Source organism: Osmia lignaria, chromosome 2, assembly GCF_051020975.1.
Source record: "Osmia lignaria lignaria isolate PbOS001 chromosome 2, iyOsmLign1, whole genome shotgun sequence".
In the NCBI taxonomy this organism is placed as follows: Eukaryota; Metazoa; Arthropoda; class Insecta; order Hymenoptera; family Megachilidae; genus Osmia; species Osmia lignaria.
Window position 1 is genome coordinate 11,431,376 of NC_135033.1, and position 17,668 is coordinate 11,449,043.

Consider the following 17,668-nt stretch of genomic DNA (forward strand, 5'->3'; position numbering starts at 1 on the left):
AATTCGCGGGTTTATTTGTGCATTAAGTGGGGGCGTATAATAATCATAATATTCCAACTATTTGTTTTAAATAATCTAACATACATAATGTTTTGATTTCAGTATGGTACGAACCTACGGATATAAATAAGGCAACTAAAGTATTTGAAGCAAAATCACAATGGCAAAATGTTTTACACTTTATATCTCCAAACCGAAACGAATTATCAGTTATCGGAAAGTATTTTGGTATACCAATACCTGAAAATAAATCAATTATGGATTTAGAACAAATAAAAATAATTGCAGAACAAGTAGCTGAATTTATTCCAGTAGTTGTAGGTACATTAGGATCACAAGGAGTACTGGTAAATATTTAATACTTGCTAAAAGTAAACCTAATGATATTTAACATAATTAACTAACATTTAATATTGTTTTTTGCAGATTGTACGCAAAGCCTTGGGGAATGATCCTTTTTATGATAAAGAAGGCAAATTGATTGCAAACAATATGATTACTTCACGTTTATATCCACCGTTATCCTACATTCCTGACGATTCAAATGAAACGTTCAATGTAAGTGGATGTGGAGATTGCCTTACTGCTGGAATAATTTATGGAATTCATAAGAATTTAGACGAAAGGGGTTGTCTTTCTTTAGCTTTAAAGGCTGCTGCACTTTCTTTAACTTCGTTAGATGCGGTTCCAAGTTCACTTTCCCTGTTATGCAATGATGTCAAATGTTGACAAATAGAATAATTATTACAAATCAATTTTGAAAATTTGTATAACCTTTTTTCATATGCGCATAATTAAATATCGTCAAAATAAAGATTTTGACAAGTAATCCAAGATTTTAAGATCTGCGATTTTGTTGCTATACGAAACACGAAGTGTTTCACATTTTTATATTAAGACGAAGCAAATGGCGGCCGTTTTCAAGGCCCAAATTCAAGACCCCTTGAAAACAAAAGCATGTATAATCCTGTTGGATCTGTAGTCATTGGTCCAATCTTGGTCTATGAACATAACATTCATGGAAGTACGCCCTAAAGTACATAACCAAGAACACGTGGATGTGTTTTTGCGGAATTTATTTAATTAAACGTTATTAAATATGTGCGAAGAACAGAAAGTACAATACTTGGTTGTTGATACAAGTGCTTTCATTAGAAATGCAGCGTTACAGGTAAAGTTTACCTCATAATAAAAATAATAATTTTCTAATTTTAATAAAATAGGTAATATTCCAACAATAAAGATATACATTTTTCAGAATATTGGTGTTAATATAATAACAGAACAAGATGTAGTGAACGAAGTTACAAGTAAAAGACAATTAAGAAGATTAGTTGTTCTACCATATGATTTAAAAATACAAAATGCATATCCTGAAAACATCAAATTTGGTAATGAAATTTATTTTTGTCTAAATAATATTTCTAAGTATTATAAATGTAATATAATCTTTATATTATAATCATAGTTACAGAGTTTTCCAAAAAAACTGGTGATTATGCTAGTCTATCAGCAACAGATATAAAAGTAATAGCATTAACATATCAATTAGAGAAAGAAAAAGTAGGCTTGGATCATTTAAAACAGGAACCAGTGATAAAAAAGATTGTAGATACCAGTGTAGAAAAAACAGAGAATCTTACCAAACCTGTAGCTGGTTTTTATATGCCACAGAAAAAAGTAGGTATAGCTTTTTTAAGTTAACAAAAATATACTTTAGTATGAGAGTCAAATATTTTCCATCTATAGGAAATCATTAATGAAGAAAATATAGAAAAATTTGGAAAAAGAGAATGTTTGGAAGATAACAATAAAGAAATAGAAACAAATTTAAGGAAAAGTGTAAAGAATACTGATAATGAAGAAGAAGATTCAGAATCTTATTTTAGTCAGTCTTCTGATAATCTTGAATCAGATTATGAAACTGCTGATTCTGATGTGGATCAAAGTAGAACCAAAGATTTATCTACTAAATTCTCAAAATTAAACTGTGAGTCAACAGAATTTGTAGTTCATGATAAGAACAATATGGAGCACAATGCTGATGACATTCTGGTTCCTGTTGAAATCAGTAATGATGGAAAGGATGAGTATGAAGATTATGATGATGATGATGATGGTGGTGAAGGTGAGGATGAGGATTATGATGATGATGATAGTAATGGTAATGATGATGATGATACTGGCTGGATTACACCAAGTAAGATCTTTACTATATTTCATGTTTGGATTGTTTCTATGTGACATATAAACAATGTTTGTTCTAGGCAATATTTGCAGTATAAAGAAAGAACTTGATTCGGAACTTCTTGAACTGAAACCTGCAACAGTAGCATGTTTAACAATGGATTTTGCAATGCAAAATGTTTTAAAACAAATTGGACTGAATGTAGTTTCATTAGATGGAAGAATGATTAAACAAATGCGAACGTTTATCCTTAGGTGTTACGCATGTTTCAAAACTACCAGTATTATGACAAAAGCATTTTGTCCTAGTTGTGGTAATAAAACGTTAAAAAAAGTAGCGGTCACATTAAACGAAGAAGGAAAACAACAAATTCATATCAATTTCCGAAAACCGATTTCGAAAAAAGGAAAAAGAGTAAGATATTTAGGTTTCTTTCTTTCTATGATACCTATTTGTATAAACATATTTTATTTAATAATTTGCAGTTTTCTTTACCAATGCCAAAAGGTGGGAAACATGCAAATAATCCCATACTTTGTGAAGATCAACCTCTACCTGATCAAAGACTATCAAGACTTGCACGTGCTAAAAATGATCCTTTGCAAGATGATTATATAGCTGGATATTCGCCATTTATTATGCGTGATGTGTATTCTAAATCAGCTATGTTAGGGATACGAGCAGGAGGTTCTATTAAATATTGGATGAGGAAAAATCCAAACGAATGTAGAAGAAAAAGAAAATAATTCTTATCATTTTTGTACACCGTATTTTAAATAGTATAAACGTTCATAAAATATAAAATATTTCCTAAAATATATGCATATGAAGAGAATATCGTACATTAATTTTTTATTTCAGTACGTAAACGTTTAAGCAAAGAAGATACATCGATTGTTTTTAAAATTGTAGGTTTCAAACACTTATTTAAAAAGTTAAATATTTAGTAAAATATAAGCTTGCACATGAAGAAAAAAAATTTGCTCCGGGTGAGGATCGAACTCACGACCTTAAGATTATGAGACTTACGCGCTACCTACTGCGCTACCGAAGCCCTTGACATGGGTTTCAAGAATTTGTGTTTTAAATAGAAATATTAGAAGCACGTACAACCATAAAATATCTTTGAAGGTAGTATATGTATACATACATATATAAACATGGTAAACATAGATTTGTGAATACTGAATGTAATGATATAAAATAGTAATATTTATATTTCAGAAACAACAATTTTGTTATTAAAATGCTCAGCCCAGAAGTATGGAACTTTAAATCGCCGCAACATCATAATTTCATCGAAACAAAGGATCATAAAAAAGCTAATATACCAGACGCAGTTACATCGCATTATTTTAACCATTCTGTAGGTAGAAAATAATTCTAATTATCATTAATTTTATGAAGGTTAAATGTTAAGAAATCTTTACATAATTCGCAATTACTATTGGCTTTACGCCAGGTATCTTTAGTGCTTCCTGATACAATTAGAATTCCGGATAAATTGCGAACTTGTCTTTCGGAGGATACTGATTATTATCGAATCAATGGATTAAACGTGTATGAGTTGATAAACAAGGAATTCATTGAAGCATTTGTAAAAAAAGGTAAACCATTAGAGGTATCAATGTATATGATATTATTTTTTTAAATACTTTTTTATTTGTAGAGAAAAATTACAATAAATTTTTTTTTATTACTAATGTAATATTTTTTCAGGCGAATTGACACTTCTAACAATAGGAAATAAAATAGATTTAGATAACATAATTGCTGTTGCACCAACTGGATATTTAATATTGTCTTTGTTAACAGAAGACTTTCAAAAGCTTGGTTTAGAAGGCACAGTTTCTTTTTTTGATCGTAAAGTACATACACGTTATGGTAAGTCTTAAAAAACGAAATCATAAAAGATCAAAATGCCAAAGAAAAATCAGATACCTACACTGGTGAATCTGGCATTATATTCCATTGGAGAATTTGTGATTACTTTTGGTAGATATTTAACAAAACATGTTTGTATAATTTCCAAGATTAATCCAAAGTACGGGCATACTAAGTTACAATCAACATTAAATTTTATGAAACATTTACTGAGTTCCAATGTACCTCAACATTTATATGATGAAATGTCTAGAGCAGTATTAACTGCAATTGTTAATTTAGTTCAGGAAACCAGGAGTACATATAATGATTATGCTTTAACTACAACATTTTTATCAGAAATGACAATTGCTCTTCGTTTAACAGAAGTGGCTATAGATACCCACTTGAAAACAATTGAATTTTCTGCTTGGCCAAAAATAATACGACATGTTCTCTATAATAAACTACATAATATGACTGGACTTGAAGTTTTGGACTTAGGCTCAGGTTCAGCTGGGTGGAAAACATCAGATATTGAGAAAATTATTGTCAATGGAGTATCTGCTATGCCAAATTTAATGTGCTTTATTTTATGCTTTGATTGTACAGATAATATTATAACAGCTTTAGCCCAAAATTGTAAAAAGTTACAAACATTAGATGCCACTGCATCTAGATCTGTGACCGAACGTAGCGTTGATTCTTTACTTTCATGTAAAAATTTAAAACAAATTAAATTACGTAGAACTTCTATGACCATACCCGGTTATGCGAATCTATTTTTAGAACATTTAAATATAGAAGATATCGGCAGATGCGATGAATTTGGATATGTTTTAGAACTTATTCATCAGAATAAAATTAACACTAAAAGTACTTTTCGTATAAGAACATTTGAAAGTCGAAACTTTGATATGGAACATTTGTATCTTTTAGTTGATATGTGTCCATATATTACGAGTCTGTGCATACTGCGTGATGAAAGAATTGTTGATTTGACAATTCTAGCAACTCTTGATCATTTGAAAGAATTAAAACTTCTGTCTTGTGACTTTTATGCCCATGGAATAAAAACATTGCTAGAAATAAAAGGTCGCACGATTATGAATCTACACCTGGAACATATAGATGAAATTGACTTAAATGCACTTATGGATATAAGTCAGTATTGTCCGAATATAAAGAATCTAGTTTTTTATAACTGTGAATTCTTAGAACATGCACCAATTCATTCAAGAAAGCTTGCAGTTCCTCCGTTCGAATTTTTAGAAAGAATCAAATGTGTAGTAGACTGTGCAAACATGCATCTAGAGTTTTTACTTTCTCATTGTGTGAATATTAAATTTATTCAATTGGGATCATCAACTGGTATTGGAGATGAAACAATGAGAAAAATATTGTTGAAAAACTCAATGAAAAAATTAGAAGAGCTGAAAATATTGTATAGTCATGATTTATCAATGAAAACTGTGCAGTTGTTAATGCAAAACTGTGATAATTTACGACGGTTAGCAGAATTAGAAAGTTGGGGAGGAATATCACCTACAGAATTAAATATTTTTAGAGATGAATTAAAATGTACTAATACAAATTTGGATACAAGTCCAAGCTTGTCTTTTGCCTGAGTAATGTATTCAAAATTGATTGAATAATAATGCAAAATTCAAGAAATACATTTAAAATAAAATATGATATAAAAGTAATTAAAAAATGCAATATAATAATATAATAATTGTTGGTGTATTTATAAAGTAATTAAAAGCATCAATATTAAAAAAAAAACGTTAACATATTTCTTTATTTTAAAAACTATAGTATCAACACATTTTTACAACTTTCTAATCTAGATTTTATTTTGAAGTTTAAAATAGACTTGTACATGTTTTCTTTTTTTTTTACCGGTAATGTGAACAAAAAGTTATAACTATTGATTTAAAGTGTGAAAGTTTTATACCTGGCAAAAAGAATTATGAACATACTCGAATATCATTAAAAGAGCGTTTTAATCAAAAGTTTGATGTAATTGTATCATGGAATCCACCAGGTAATGTTCTTCTTCTTTAAATTTCATTTATCCATATATGTTAATGGTGTACAATTCATTCTACTTTTACTTTTAAAGATGAAAATTTGTGTCCATCATCCATTGCGGCATGGTTTCATAAACGCGAATATAACGTTTCTCTTTGTCATCAAAGTTTTTTACAAAAAACTGAATATTCATTGAAAGTACCAATAATTTCAAATGATTCTAATAACGATAAATTCTTTGAGTGGCTTGGAGTTTTTACTATCTCTGGTGATTTGTATGTATAAAACAAATATTTAAAATGAATATGTTTATAAAATTTTCAATATCCGAGATAATAAATTATATATTTTCAGAAAAAATAATAAAGAAGATGATTATGTAAACACATACATATGTCCGTCTCCTTCTACAGAATTTGGTCAAGTACAATATCTCCAATGGACTGGTTTGTTTACTAGAAGGCAAATAATAAATTTATATAATGCTGCGAAAGAATATGTATCAATGCACAGAACTTTACCATGGTGTGCTTTACATGTACAAGGATTTCAAGATAGTCCTGTTAGTTGGGACTTGAAAGAACATACATTTTATACTGATGGTGACAATAGCTACACTGTTGTGTTTAGACCAGCTGCTCATACTATTGTGAGAAAAAGCCTAAGTTCAAATAATAAACCAAGGATTTTTCAATAATTGTTAACGTTATTCCCAGTTATTGAATAATATATACAAATATTATGTATTAAAAGAAATAAATTATATTTGGTAATTTGCAAATTATTTATTACGATATAGAGAATAATAAATAACATGTTTTTTTAATACATATAACATCGTTTTGCACCAGTATATTGTTAGTTAAAGGTGTAAAAAAAAAAAAAATGGAATGTGTACTTTAATTAAAAAAAAATTCTCTAAAAGTTTACAAAATACTCTAATATAACAGATTTTTATAAATTAGTTCTGACTCTGGGGTTTTTAAATTATTTGTTTGTTGCTAAACACTGTGTTACAAACATATCTATATAGTACCATATTATGTTAAAACTATAATAAAATTAATCATTTGCAGAATTACATTATTGCACATGCTTATATTACAGAGTAGAAAAAATCATATTAACTACATCATTTCATAAATTTACAGGACTAGTTGAAACTCAATGTTTCTACGCAAAATTAACTTATGAGATCAAAACAATGTATCACGTATAGTTTTTAAAGCTTTTTAAAACGTTTTTGCAAATAAATGAACATGGAGTAGAACCATGTTTATAGATGCCAATTTTGTTGCTTGCATGGTGCAAAATATATAATACCTAAAAGTTACAAAGAATACTGTTGAAACGTGTGACTACACATAATTTGTCTTTAAATATAATATATATTACCTTTTATATTAATACATGTGAACTCTCTGATTCAGAAAATTTAACTTTAGAATTGTAATAAAGATCTTCGATACCCGAACCAACAGACATACGAGACTTGGAACGAGTCATAACTTCACCTATTTCATCGAAATCTTTGTACCTAAACATATATTATTATATCAAAATAAGTAACACGTATTACCATTGGTTGTTATTGTTATGATTATTATTAAACGCAAAGCTTACCTACTAACTGGACGACTTTGATTTTCAGATGATTCTGAAGAATTTTTCATAAGTGAAAATCGATCGTCTGTATTGAATGATGTTACATTACCTATTAAGGATTCAACATTATTTTAACAATAGAAGGACAATTATATTAAATGTACATTGAAATTCATTTACCAGAAGGAAATAACATTGTATGTTTTAAAAGATCACCGTTCATGAATGGTGAAAGGCTATCATCTTCTTCTGGGAACAAATGATTGCTGGTATCAGTTGTTATGGATTCTACCATTTCCAACCACTGCTGATTGTGAGATCTAAACTTCTCCACTTTTATACGCGCTGCCCAATTTTTATCACACATCTAAAATTTCAGAATACAATTTAATTTATTATTTAAAAATTAGTACTTGATGAATTAGTACTTGAGGAAATGTACTTACAGCAATAACATCCAAACAAGCATCACATACTTTTCTAATTGCTGGATTTTTATCATGCATAAGATCTATTAAATATCCAGGTGCTTCTACAAGTAATAAATATTTCAGTACATGAAATATAATTAATGACGCATAAGAATAAAAGAAAAATTTGATAATTACCATTACCGGTCTCGCGTATTAAATAATCTCTTGTTGAATCGTGTTTCGATATTTGATAAAAAACATAAATTATTTGCAAAACCATTTCATCATCTTCTTGTTTTGCTGTAAAAATTATTATTAATAAAAAATAAACATTTTTTTTATCTTTAATAGTATACAAACCTTTCAAAAGCTCAATAAGAGATAACAGTATGTCAGCTTTGCATAATAAACGTGCACAATCTTCATCGTAAGCTGCTGTACCGAGAAACATTACAATCTCAAGTACTAGATCATCTGGTGCTTTACCTAATTGAAGAAGTTATTAGTGTTAAGATGTATCGAAATTGAAGAAATTGATGAAAATGTTTAATATAAAATGAATGAATAACCTGGAACAAGATTATTTCGTATCCATGGTATCAAATCGCATCGATGAAGTATTTGTGAATAATCCAAATCAGGTAATTCTAAATTGCTTAATACACCTATAACTTCCAATACAAAGTCTTGTGAATCTGACTGATTTAACGCCATAGCAAAATCACCAACAAATTCCTAACAAACGTTACAAAGTCTAGATATTTGTATATAAGGAATAGTGTTTCTTACAAGTAAATAATTACTTACAACAAAATTTTCTTTCGTTGAATCATGTTGAGAAATATTTCGAATCATTTTCATTATCAGAGGATCTTGATTTCTGAATGCCTTTTTTATAAGACCTTGTAAACGATTATTTTCAACCATTAGTTGCGCATTCTTACTATTAATTGCCAAGTTTATACCAAGCGCTATTAATTCCAATTTCGGTTGGTCATCTTCAGAGTTTAATATCATGTTTGTTACCTTAAAAATATTCATTGTAAATAGAAAATACTACAAAGTCTTATTCGTAATTTTTATTATAATACATACTATCTGCACACAATCGGTATTCGTAAACATTGCTTTTACTTTATCATCCATACTGGCATGATATAATAAACCCAAAATTGTGGTTTTATTTTTAATGTCACTTTGACTAAGCAATTTAATTAATTTCAGTAATAAACCAACTCTTATCATTTTTGCTCGAAGTTTTGCATCAAAAGAAAGATTAAACAATAATTTTAAAGTACTCAAAACCAGATCTGTATTGTTACTTTGAAGAAGCCTCGGTATTTTTTCAATAATATTTTCTTCAGCCTATAAAAATAATAAAGATATACATAGAACCATATTTACTAATTTACTATTCTTAAGTAGTACTACAAATTTTGTTATATAAGATTTTACCATAAGATCTTTATTCTCACGAAATATGGATAATTTTTTTAAAAATGCAATAACAAGTATTAACAAATCAGTGTTTGTTCTATCCAATGTTTTGATCAGCATACCAATTACATTTTTTTTGCGCATCTTTCTCTCAACCTCCATATTTTCAGCAATATTTAGCAATAAATAAAAAGCAACTGTAACATAAATTTTGATATAGCATTAAAAGTATACCGACATTACTAAGATCTAAAATTGCCAACCTCGTAATAATTGTTCTTGTTTTTTCGTTAAACTTTTAAATTTTTTGCGACTTTTTTCAAGTTCTTCTTTCAATTTTTTGATATCACTTTCAGATACAGCAGTGGTAATTTCATTAGATCGTTTTTTAATTTCGTAGTCTAAAGGTCCGTCGGTATTCCAAATATCATCAACAATTTTTGTTTTCTTATCAGAGTTATCACTGCTATTTGAAAAAAATGTTAATCCAGTAGTATTTTCAAAATGACGCTTACGTTTTTCCATATCTTCCTTCCACTGATCGTAACGGCGTAATTCAAAATCTATTATATCCATACACAAAGACCCAATCTAGATATAAACAGTTAATCATTAAACATACATCCATCTTTATAGTATTTTATCTTCTTTTTACTTACTCTGTATTCAAGAACAATATTATGAAACTGACTGTAGGTTGAAAAACAGAAAAAAATATAGACAATGTTTGTAGATAGTTCTATGCTACGTCTCCAATCCTCTCTCAAAACCCTTGCTAAAGCACTTAACAAAGATTCTAGGAAAATATGATCAATTATACATAATGGGAAAAATAATTAAATAGGAAATTAGTTATTAAAGATATGCTTTACCATTTTTGGTCAATTCATGAAGATTATCTGGTATTCTAGCCAACTGTAAAATCAGTGATGAACCTTTTATTTTCCCTGGTATTTCTTCATATAATAGTTCTTTATAGTTAGCAACATTACTAATGACAGCATGTTCTGTCTCAACATTATCTGTGGATATAGAATCTGATGATGCAGGTCTTGAAGGTTGAGAGTTATTATCATTACCTAGAATGAAAAAAATGCCACAATAAAGAATATTAAATAAAATGTCATCATTCCTTATATAGATTAAAACTCACTTGTACAACTATCATTTGCTTTACGGTTTTGCAGGTAATAAATTAATTGTTCCACTTCACGAAGCTTTGATTCATGTATCAAAGAACATTTTTCTATCACTTCTTTAGCTAAAAGTGATACATTTGTATCTGCATTTAAACTTTTTAACCGAATTATTTTTTGACATTCCTATAAATGAATATTTTAATGGTATAATCATTACAACATTCAATAATAAATCATTTGGAAATCTTACTTTACGGTCTCCTAACATAGGATCTCCTAATTTTCCAAGAATTAATGCCTCAACATCATAATTTACTACTAAAGCTTTTTCTGTTGGATGCACATCTAAAGCACCAGACCTTACTTTCCTAAATATTAAAAAGAACTTTAATCTAGTTTTACATTATATATTACTTATAAGAAACATAATACAATAAATTTCAATTATATATTTATATAATAATTGTGTGACACATAATTAATAATATAATTACGTGGTGAAATACCTACCGCTTCAGAAATTTTGCTTCATCCATTTTAATACTGTACTTATAACTTAATACATGAAAATATTGCACGTGTTATAATATTATCCTGTCAACTTTTTAATAATTATTTCATCTTTGCGAAAAGAAAATCGAAGATAAACCTACCGATTCCAGTGACTGTCAATTGTGTTTTCTTGACGCAAAATTACGCCATCTACTATAATCTAATGCACTATCTTTGAAATATATACCCTATTTTACACTAGATAAAAAAGATTTATATATAAATATTTGTATATATGTATCTCTTTGTTTAAAAAAGCATTATTACTGATGTTCAATTTATATATAATATGCTCTAATTAATAAATCTGTAATAAATAAGATAAGAAGGTAGAGTTTTGTCCAGATTTGATATTATAGGCATGTTTAATCTGATTAGTGTTTGTGTTCTTCAGAAACATTTGTAATAATACATTAAAATATCTATTTAATGATTCAATGAATTTTCTGATTAAATATATAAGCAATAATAATATTCTTTTATTTTTTATCTTTATTTATACATACATATATAAGTACATATAGGCTTAGTGCGTTGGTTTTCTGAAATAGATAAGGAGTGATTAAGCATTAAGATGTGTTGATTTCACAATATTGTTATATGAATTGTTTAAAAACTAAGAACAATTTATTTATAACATATTTAGAAATAAAAGTTGATAATATTTACAGTACTAATAAAAATTCAATTTTAAATTAAAATGACAGGAAAGACAATCATTATTGACTGTGATGCTGGTGTAGATGATGCATTAGCATTAATAATATTAATTGCAGCTCATAAGCAAAAACAAATTCAAATTAAAGCAATTACCTGTGTAACTGGAAATACAGCAGTAGATAATGTAATTAAAAATGTATTTAGAACTTTAGATGTTTGCAAAGCAACAGATGTAAGTTATGTTACTTTATATATTAAAGTTGATTTTAAATAAACCTATATCAATGCTTTTTATACATTATCTTACAGATACCAGTTTTTAAAGGGGCACATGCACCTTTGCTTTCTACTCCAAATGTTGAAGAAGCAGTCAAAGATCAATATTATGGAAGTGATGGTTTTGGAGATGTATATAACACCAAAGTAGACACAAGCATATTGCAAACAGAACATGCTGTATGTGCTTTAAATAGAATTACATCAGAATGTCCAAGTAAAATTACCATTGTATGTTTGGGTCCTTTAACAAACATAGCATTAGCTATGAAAATGTATCCTACATTTATCAACAATATAAAAGAATTTTATATTATGGGAGGAAATATAACAGGTAATTTTTTAAACAAATATTTATTCATTTTACATATATCTTAATTCTTATGTTCATATTTTATTATTATCAGCACAAGGCAATGTAACACCTCAAGCAGAATTCAATTTTTATATGGATCCAGAAAGTGTACATATAGTCTTTAATAGTAATACAAAACCTTTGTGGTTATTACCATGGGAAACATGTTTGAAATCCAAAATTTCACATGTAAATATAATGAAATCATAATTATTTAAATGATAATATAGAAATGTACTACATATATGTTTCAATACTTTTCAGGAATGGCGAAAAAATATATTAGGTCAAATAGATAAACCTTGCATGGAGTTTATGAATAATATTGAAAATGGCTGTTCAAAGATAAGAAAGAAACGTTTCCCTACTTATATTGTGTGTGATGCAATTTTAGCTGGAATTTTAGTACAACCAAAAATTGCAGAAAATATAGTGTCGTATCATGCCGATATCGAATTAAGCGGTAACAGAACTAGAGGTCAAGTTGTACTTGATCACTTACTCTCAAATAAACCCAATGTGTTTCTAATTCAAGATTATAATTCGGAAATGTTTAAAGAACTTTTAATATCATCTGTTAATACTGATTATAATATAATAAATACATAATAAAATGAAATTATAAATACATATGTATATAAACAATATAAGTACATGTATATATGTTTTTATATTTCTATCATTACACTACATAAGCATAAAAATAATTCTACATAATGCTTAATGATTATCAGTAGGAATGTTTAATTTTTAAACATCAAAATAGTACTATATTGTACTGATTAGTACAAACATAATATTATATTATTATATATATTTACAATACGTAATCTGAAACAATAAAAATACTAATTTACAATGAATAGTATGATTTATAATATACATTGCATATATTGTCAATTATGTACCTGTTTAAAACAAAATATTACAAATCTGGTTTTAAAGAATCTTTGCATTCTTGAAATTGTTTTCTTGCTTCTTGATTTGAGTGCAGCAATTGAATTAATTCTGCACGAATATCATCATTTTTTTGTTCCAGGTTATCCAAAACTGAATTAAGTTGATCTAATTGAGCATTTATTGCTTCAAATTCTGAAATTAGAGTTGTAATATATGTATTTCATATAAAAAAAAAAGAACACTTGCCTGCAAACACTAATTATTACAAAATATTTAATAAAAACATACATATAAAATCATTTATTTTTCTATGTAATTTTTTAGACAGAAATATATTATTTACCGGCATCGTTACAATTTTCATCATTTTCATCATTTTCTTCATTTTCTTCATTTTCCCAGTCGTTATTATCACCTTCATTCTTGTTTTCTGCTGGTCTTACTGCGTTCTGAACCATGTTTTTATCTGCCATTACCATTAATTATTACTGCTACTATAACGTAATAAAAGCTTATACGAATCACCAATTGTGTACAGGCTTAAGCTTCATAAGAATGCACCTGCTATAAATGCATATCAACATTTTTGAGTATTTAGGTTATTCTCTTTTTTACGTAACAAGAAATACACACTGAGTAATATGTTCAAGTTGATAACTTGAATGAAACTTGTAATATATGAGGCTACATATACGAATGGATAGTACAATACAATTTTATAAGAACTTTAAAAAATGAATAACTATTTTTACCAAAAGCTAAGTCACATGATATCTTTCAAGAATAAGGTCAAAAGTGAAAGCTTGAAACGTCAATCATGTGCGTTATACCTGTTGAATGTGTGACTAATGTTAATGTCGAGAGAAAACAAAGTTCACGGGTGTGTACAGCAGAAAAATGTTTATGAATAAAGTTATTTTTACTTTAGTAAGAAACGGAAATTTGGCCAGAGCAGTTTGGTGTAGTGAATATAATGTATACTGTACAAAACAAAGAAATCTGCATGTTTCTATGCAGAGTACATTTCATGTATGTCAGTTCAATAAGGTTGAAGCAAAACTTGCTGGAAGTCAAAAACCAGATTGGAACAGAGCAGTTTCAGAAGCAGAAAAAATTGTTGGATATCCCACATCATTTTTAAGTCTACGTTGGCTTTTAAGCGATGAAATAGCAAATGTAGCATTACACCTCAGAAAATTAGTAGGATCTAATCATCCTTTACTAAAAACAGCCAAGTGAGTATTTTATTAATATGTTCTTTATAAATTAAATATTCATACATTTATTAATATTTATTATTCATTTTAGGAGTGTTATTTACAATGGACGTAATAATATGCAAGCATGGGGTCTTATTGTATTGTTAATTTCAAAAGCTGCTGGTCATTTAAGTGTAGATGACATGGAAGAAGATAAAGCTGCTGGTGTATTACACAGGTATATATATATTTTAATTTGTAATTATATATATAAAAAGAGATTTTTTAAATAAATGATTGTTTAGTCAGCGAGCTTTAGCAGAAGTCACTGAAATGATACGTACTAGTCATCTTGTTCATAAAGGATTAGTAAATATAGAACCTAGTGTTTATTTAGAAACTTCAGAATTAAATGACATGAACTTTGGGAATAAAATTGCATTATTAAGCGGAGATTACTTATTAGCTAATTCTTGTGCTGAATTAGCAAATCTTCGTAATCAAGATGTATGTATACACCTCATCGTATACGTTCCCACGAGTTTGTTCGCATTTTATCATACTTATGTTTAGATTGTAGAATTAATGTCCAGCGCGGTAAGAGATTTGGCAGAAGCAGAATTTATAGGACGCCGAGATAATCAAAATAATCCTTTACCTTCTGTGCCACCTGAAGACCGAACCGATTATGCTGTGAAAGAGTGGACTCTTAGAAATGTACTAAGCGCTGGTGCTTTACTAGGAAAATCGTGTAAAGGTACATTGAAATTAGCTGGACACGGCAATGAAATACAAGAACAAGGGTACAATTTTGGTAAACATTTGGCATTAGCTTGGCAAGCTTGTTTGGATTTAGGTCCATTCGTTACAAAAGATCAAACTGCAACATTTAATTTATGCTCTGCACCAATTATGTTTCATATCGAACACGACCCATCGATTTTGACAGAAATCGATAAGGGTATAGAATCTGTGAACAATGTAGATTATAATAAGGTATGTTGAGTGTTTAATATTTAATAATTAAATAAAATTGATATCTTTGAAAATCATTGAAATCCATATGTATAGGTTCACAAGATTGTCATGATGGGACCTGGCATTGAATTAACAAAACAATTGCAAAAAAGACATTCACAAAGGGCAATGGAAGTTCTAGGTGTATTTGAAAAAAGTGATGCAAGAACAGCATTATACAATATTATAGCAGCTATGGGAGATTTTTAAATAATAATATTTATAAATATCTAATATGTGGTTTATATGATTGCCCAGAAATCAGTTTAAGGACTCCGTCCTACGTTAAGTTTCTGATTCTAAAATATATTATGTATGATTATATAAAAGTTATATAATACGTAAAATATAGAAAGAGTATTAGGTAAATAATTTATATCTTACTGTATACAAGTAAAGATAAAAGATATACTCATTTACAAATATGCACTGTTAACATGACAAAATTGATATATTTTATAATAAATGACGTTTATACAAGACTAATTTACTTACAATATCAATTTGTTTGTTTTTACTATTTCTATTGTGTATCCAATATTTTGTAAAGTTTTATAAATTATAAGACATGTATAAATATTACATTAATGATATTAAGTATTAAAACATATAACTGTGTATGATCAGTAAAGAAACATAATTAAAATAATAATAAATTAACGTTAAATAAAGAATACGCGAAATCAGTCACAGAGACGTCAAGTGACATAAGAACTGCCCGCGTAAACATGTCAAGAACAGGCACGAAACTCGATTCAAAAAAAGTTGTAAGTATGCTATAAATTCATGTTGCTAAGTTTTATAAGATATCTGTATTATAATATATTGAATTATATTAAATTATCCGAATAATTATAACAAAATAGGTGTGCTGAATGTAAGTAAGGTTATGGATGTTGTTTAGTATTTATATATTTATATACTTTCATATTATATTTTATTATAAACGTTTGTTGTATATTATACATATTTATATATGATTACGAATTTCAGAATTCAGAATTATTTACATTGACGTATGGCGCACTGGTAGCCCAATTACTGAAAGATTATGAAAATGTGGAAGACGTAAATAAGCAATTGGAAAGAATGGGCTACAATATGGGAATTCGCTTAATAGAAGATTTTTTAGCACGTACTGGATCTGGTCGATGTTATGATTTTCGAGACACAGCTGAAAAAATACAAACTGGTTTCAAAATATTTTTGGGTATAACTCCAACAATTTCTAACTGGAGTGCAGCTGGTGATGAATTTTCTTTATGTTTTGAAGCAAATCCATTAACAGAGTTTGTTGAATTACCAGACCATTGTTTAAATTTAAAGTATTGTAATATATTAATTGGAGTATTAAGAGGAGCTTGTGAAATGGTACAAATGGAAATTGCTTGTTGGTTTGTACAGGATCAACTTAAGAATGATAATATAACTGAATTACGTGTAAAATTTATTAAACGACTAGAAGATGCTATTCCAGCAGGTGAAGATTAAATAATTTTATGTCATTGGAGCTATACATAACTGCAGTACATAGAAACTTAAATGTACATTGTTTATTATAATATTTACGAACAACGTTAAGTTATTAATTAACTTGATCTTAATAACTCTTAATTATAATAATGTATTCACGAAATAAAGTAAAAACATTCTAACATTCAGACTCTAGAATGTCTAAAGTTAGTGTTTTTTAAAATTATATGTCCCAATATTGTACTCCGAATTCCTACAAATCGAATGCCTAAACTTAGTTTTTAAAAAAAATAATATGTTCCGATATTGTACTCCGACACATATAAGTGGTGTCACATCTTTTTCCGAAGTACGAGTGTTTAGGAATAAGAACTCAATAGATATAATAATAATTTAATTAACAAACAAATGTAAAATTATAAATAGTAATTAAATAAATTTGAATAGAATAATCAACCCACGTGAAAATGAAAGAAATAAACAATTTAAATAGATATAACGATCATTTGATTAATAAACAATTGTAAAATTAAAAATAATAATTAAATAATTTTTAA

The 17,668-nt window shown here is 27.9% G+C and overlaps 8 protein-coding genes, 1 long non-coding RNA gene and 1 other non-coding gene across 14 annotated transcripts in view; 6 read left to right on the forward strand and 4 right to left on the reverse strand.

Moving 5' to 3' along the window:
- The window catches only part of LOC117606921 (uncharacterized), a 28,286-nt gene extending 27,506 nt beyond the window's left edge, over nt 1-780 (forward strand). The window contains exons 10-11 of the mRNA XM_034329959.2: nt 103-347; nt 427-780. Coding sequence (XP_034185850.2) covers nt 103-347; nt 427-729 — 548 coding nt within the window. The 3' untranslated portion in view covers nt 730-780. The remainder of the gene's footprint in view (nt 1-102; nt 348-426) is intronic.
- Nucleotides 781-945: 165 nt separating this feature from the next.
- Nucleotides 946-3,030, forward strand: LOC117606924 (RNA-binding protein NOB1). The gene is made up of 6 exons (XM_034329963.2): nt 946-1,171; nt 1,259-1,391; nt 1,469-1,680; nt 1,750-2,200; nt 2,268-2,602; nt 2,674-3,030. Exons 1-6 carry the CDS (start codon nt 1,100-1,102, stop codon nt 2,932-2,934), a joined length of 1,464 nt encoding a protein of 487 aa, XP_034185854.2. The 5' UTR covers nt 946-1,099; the 3' UTR covers nt 2,935-3,030.
- Nucleotides 3,031-3,169: 139 nt separating this feature from the next.
- Nucleotides 3,170-3,242, reverse strand: TRNAM-CAU (transfer RNA methionine (anticodon CAU)). Its single transcript has one exon. It is a non-coding gene; the product is annotated as a tRNA-Met (tRNA).
- On the forward strand, nt 3,180-8,838 carry LOC117606929 (ribonuclease P protein subunit p40). 4 transcript variants are annotated; one of them, XM_034329977.2, is made up of 6 exons: nt 3,358-3,554; nt 3,651-3,795; nt 3,908-4,072; nt 5,973-6,098; nt 6,177-6,360; nt 6,440-8,838. In XM_034329977.2, exons 1-6 carry the CDS (start codon nt 3,435-3,437, stop codon nt 6,780-6,782), a joined length of 1,083 nt encoding a protein of 360 aa, XP_034185868.2. In that variant the 5' UTR covers nt 3,358-3,434; the 3' UTR covers nt 6,783-8,838. The 4 variants fall into 4 exon arrangements, with proteins under 4 accessions (XP_076546136.1, XP_076546138.1, XP_034185868.2 ...); XM_076690021.1 differs by lacking the exons at nt 5,973-6,098; nt 6,177-6,360; nt 6,440-8,838 and adding exons at nt 3,180-3,319; nt 4,991-5,831 and having other exon boundaries at nt 3,413-3,554; XM_076690023.1 differs by lacking the exons at nt 5,973-6,098; nt 6,177-6,360; nt 6,440-8,838 and adding exons at nt 3,314-3,351; nt 4,991-5,831 and having other exon boundaries at nt 3,413-3,554.
- Nucleotides 5,838-11,429, reverse strand: Kap3 (kinesin associated protein 3). Of its 2 annotated transcripts, none has more exons than XM_034329958.2 (17): nt 11,190-11,429; nt 10,930-11,047; nt 10,694-10,862; nt 10,413-10,619; nt 10,200-10,336; nt 9,804-10,131; nt 9,559-9,737; nt 9,199-9,468; nt 8,911-9,129; nt 8,673-8,838; nt 8,464-8,589; nt 8,299-8,403; nt 8,137-8,222; nt 7,907-8,057; nt 7,709-7,799; nt 7,481-7,622; nt 5,838-7,408 (listed from the first exon to the last, which is right to left on the reverse strand). In XM_034329958.2, the coding sequence occupies exons 1-16, from the start codon at nt 11,213-11,215 to the stop codon at nt 7,484-7,486; spliced, it is 2,517 nt and encodes an 838-aa protein (XP_034185849.2). In that variant the 5' UTR covers nt 11,216-11,429; the 3' UTR covers nt 5,838-7,408; nt 7,481-7,483. The 2 variants fall into 2 exon arrangements, with proteins under 2 accessions (XP_034185849.2, XP_034185847.2); XM_034329956.2 differs by having other exon boundaries at nt 7,871-8,057; nt 11,190-11,427.
- A 303-nt stretch (nt 11,430-11,732) lies between these two features.
- LOC117606930 (pyrimidine-specific ribonucleoside hydrolase RihA-like) lies at nt 11,733-13,243 on the forward strand. The gene is made up of 4 exons (XM_034329980.2): nt 11,733-12,123; nt 12,201-12,501; nt 12,575-12,711; nt 12,787-13,243. The coding sequence occupies exons 1-4, from the start codon at nt 11,932-11,934 to the stop codon at nt 13,129-13,131; spliced, it is 975 nt and encodes a 324-aa protein (XP_034185871.2). The 5' UTR covers nt 11,733-11,931; the 3' UTR covers nt 13,132-13,243.
- A 190-nt stretch (nt 13,244-13,433) lies between these two features.
- Nucleotides 13,434-13,901, reverse strand: LOC117606939 (uncharacterized). Its single transcript, XM_034329994.2, has 2 exons — nt 13,766-13,901; nt 13,434-13,614 (listed from the first exon to the last, which is right to left on the reverse strand). The coding sequence occupies exons 1-2, from the start codon at nt 13,899-13,901 to the stop codon at nt 13,448-13,450; spliced, it is 303 nt and encodes a 100-aa protein (XP_034185885.1). The 3' UTR covers nt 13,434-13,447.
- A 418-nt stretch (nt 13,902-14,319) lies between these two features.
- On the forward strand, nt 14,320-16,083 carry Pdss2 (Decaprenyl diphosphate synthase subunit 2). The gene is made up of 5 exons (XM_034329972.2): nt 14,320-14,657; nt 14,731-14,859; nt 14,927-15,128; nt 15,195-15,617; nt 15,693-16,083. The coding sequence occupies exons 1-5, from the start codon at nt 14,320-14,322 to the stop codon at nt 15,846-15,848; spliced, it is 1,248 nt and encodes a 415-aa protein (XP_034185863.2). The 3' UTR covers nt 15,849-16,083.
- LOC143305656 (uncharacterized) lies at nt 15,690-16,258 on the reverse strand. Its single transcript, XR_013062726.1, has 2 exons — nt 16,134-16,258; nt 15,690-15,937 (listed from the first exon to the last, which is right to left on the reverse strand). It is a non-coding gene; the product is annotated as an uncharacterized LOC143305656 (long non-coding RNA).
- On the forward strand, nt 16,230-17,411 carry Bet3 (blocked early in transport 3). The gene is made up of 2 exons (XM_034329989.2): nt 16,230-16,405; nt 16,632-17,411. The coding sequence occupies exons 1-2, from the start codon at nt 16,367-16,369 to the stop codon at nt 17,127-17,129; spliced, it is 537 nt and encodes a 178-aa protein (XP_034185880.1). The 5' UTR covers nt 16,230-16,366; the 3' UTR covers nt 17,130-17,411.
- The last annotated feature ends 257 nt before the right edge of the window (nt 17,412-17,668 follow it).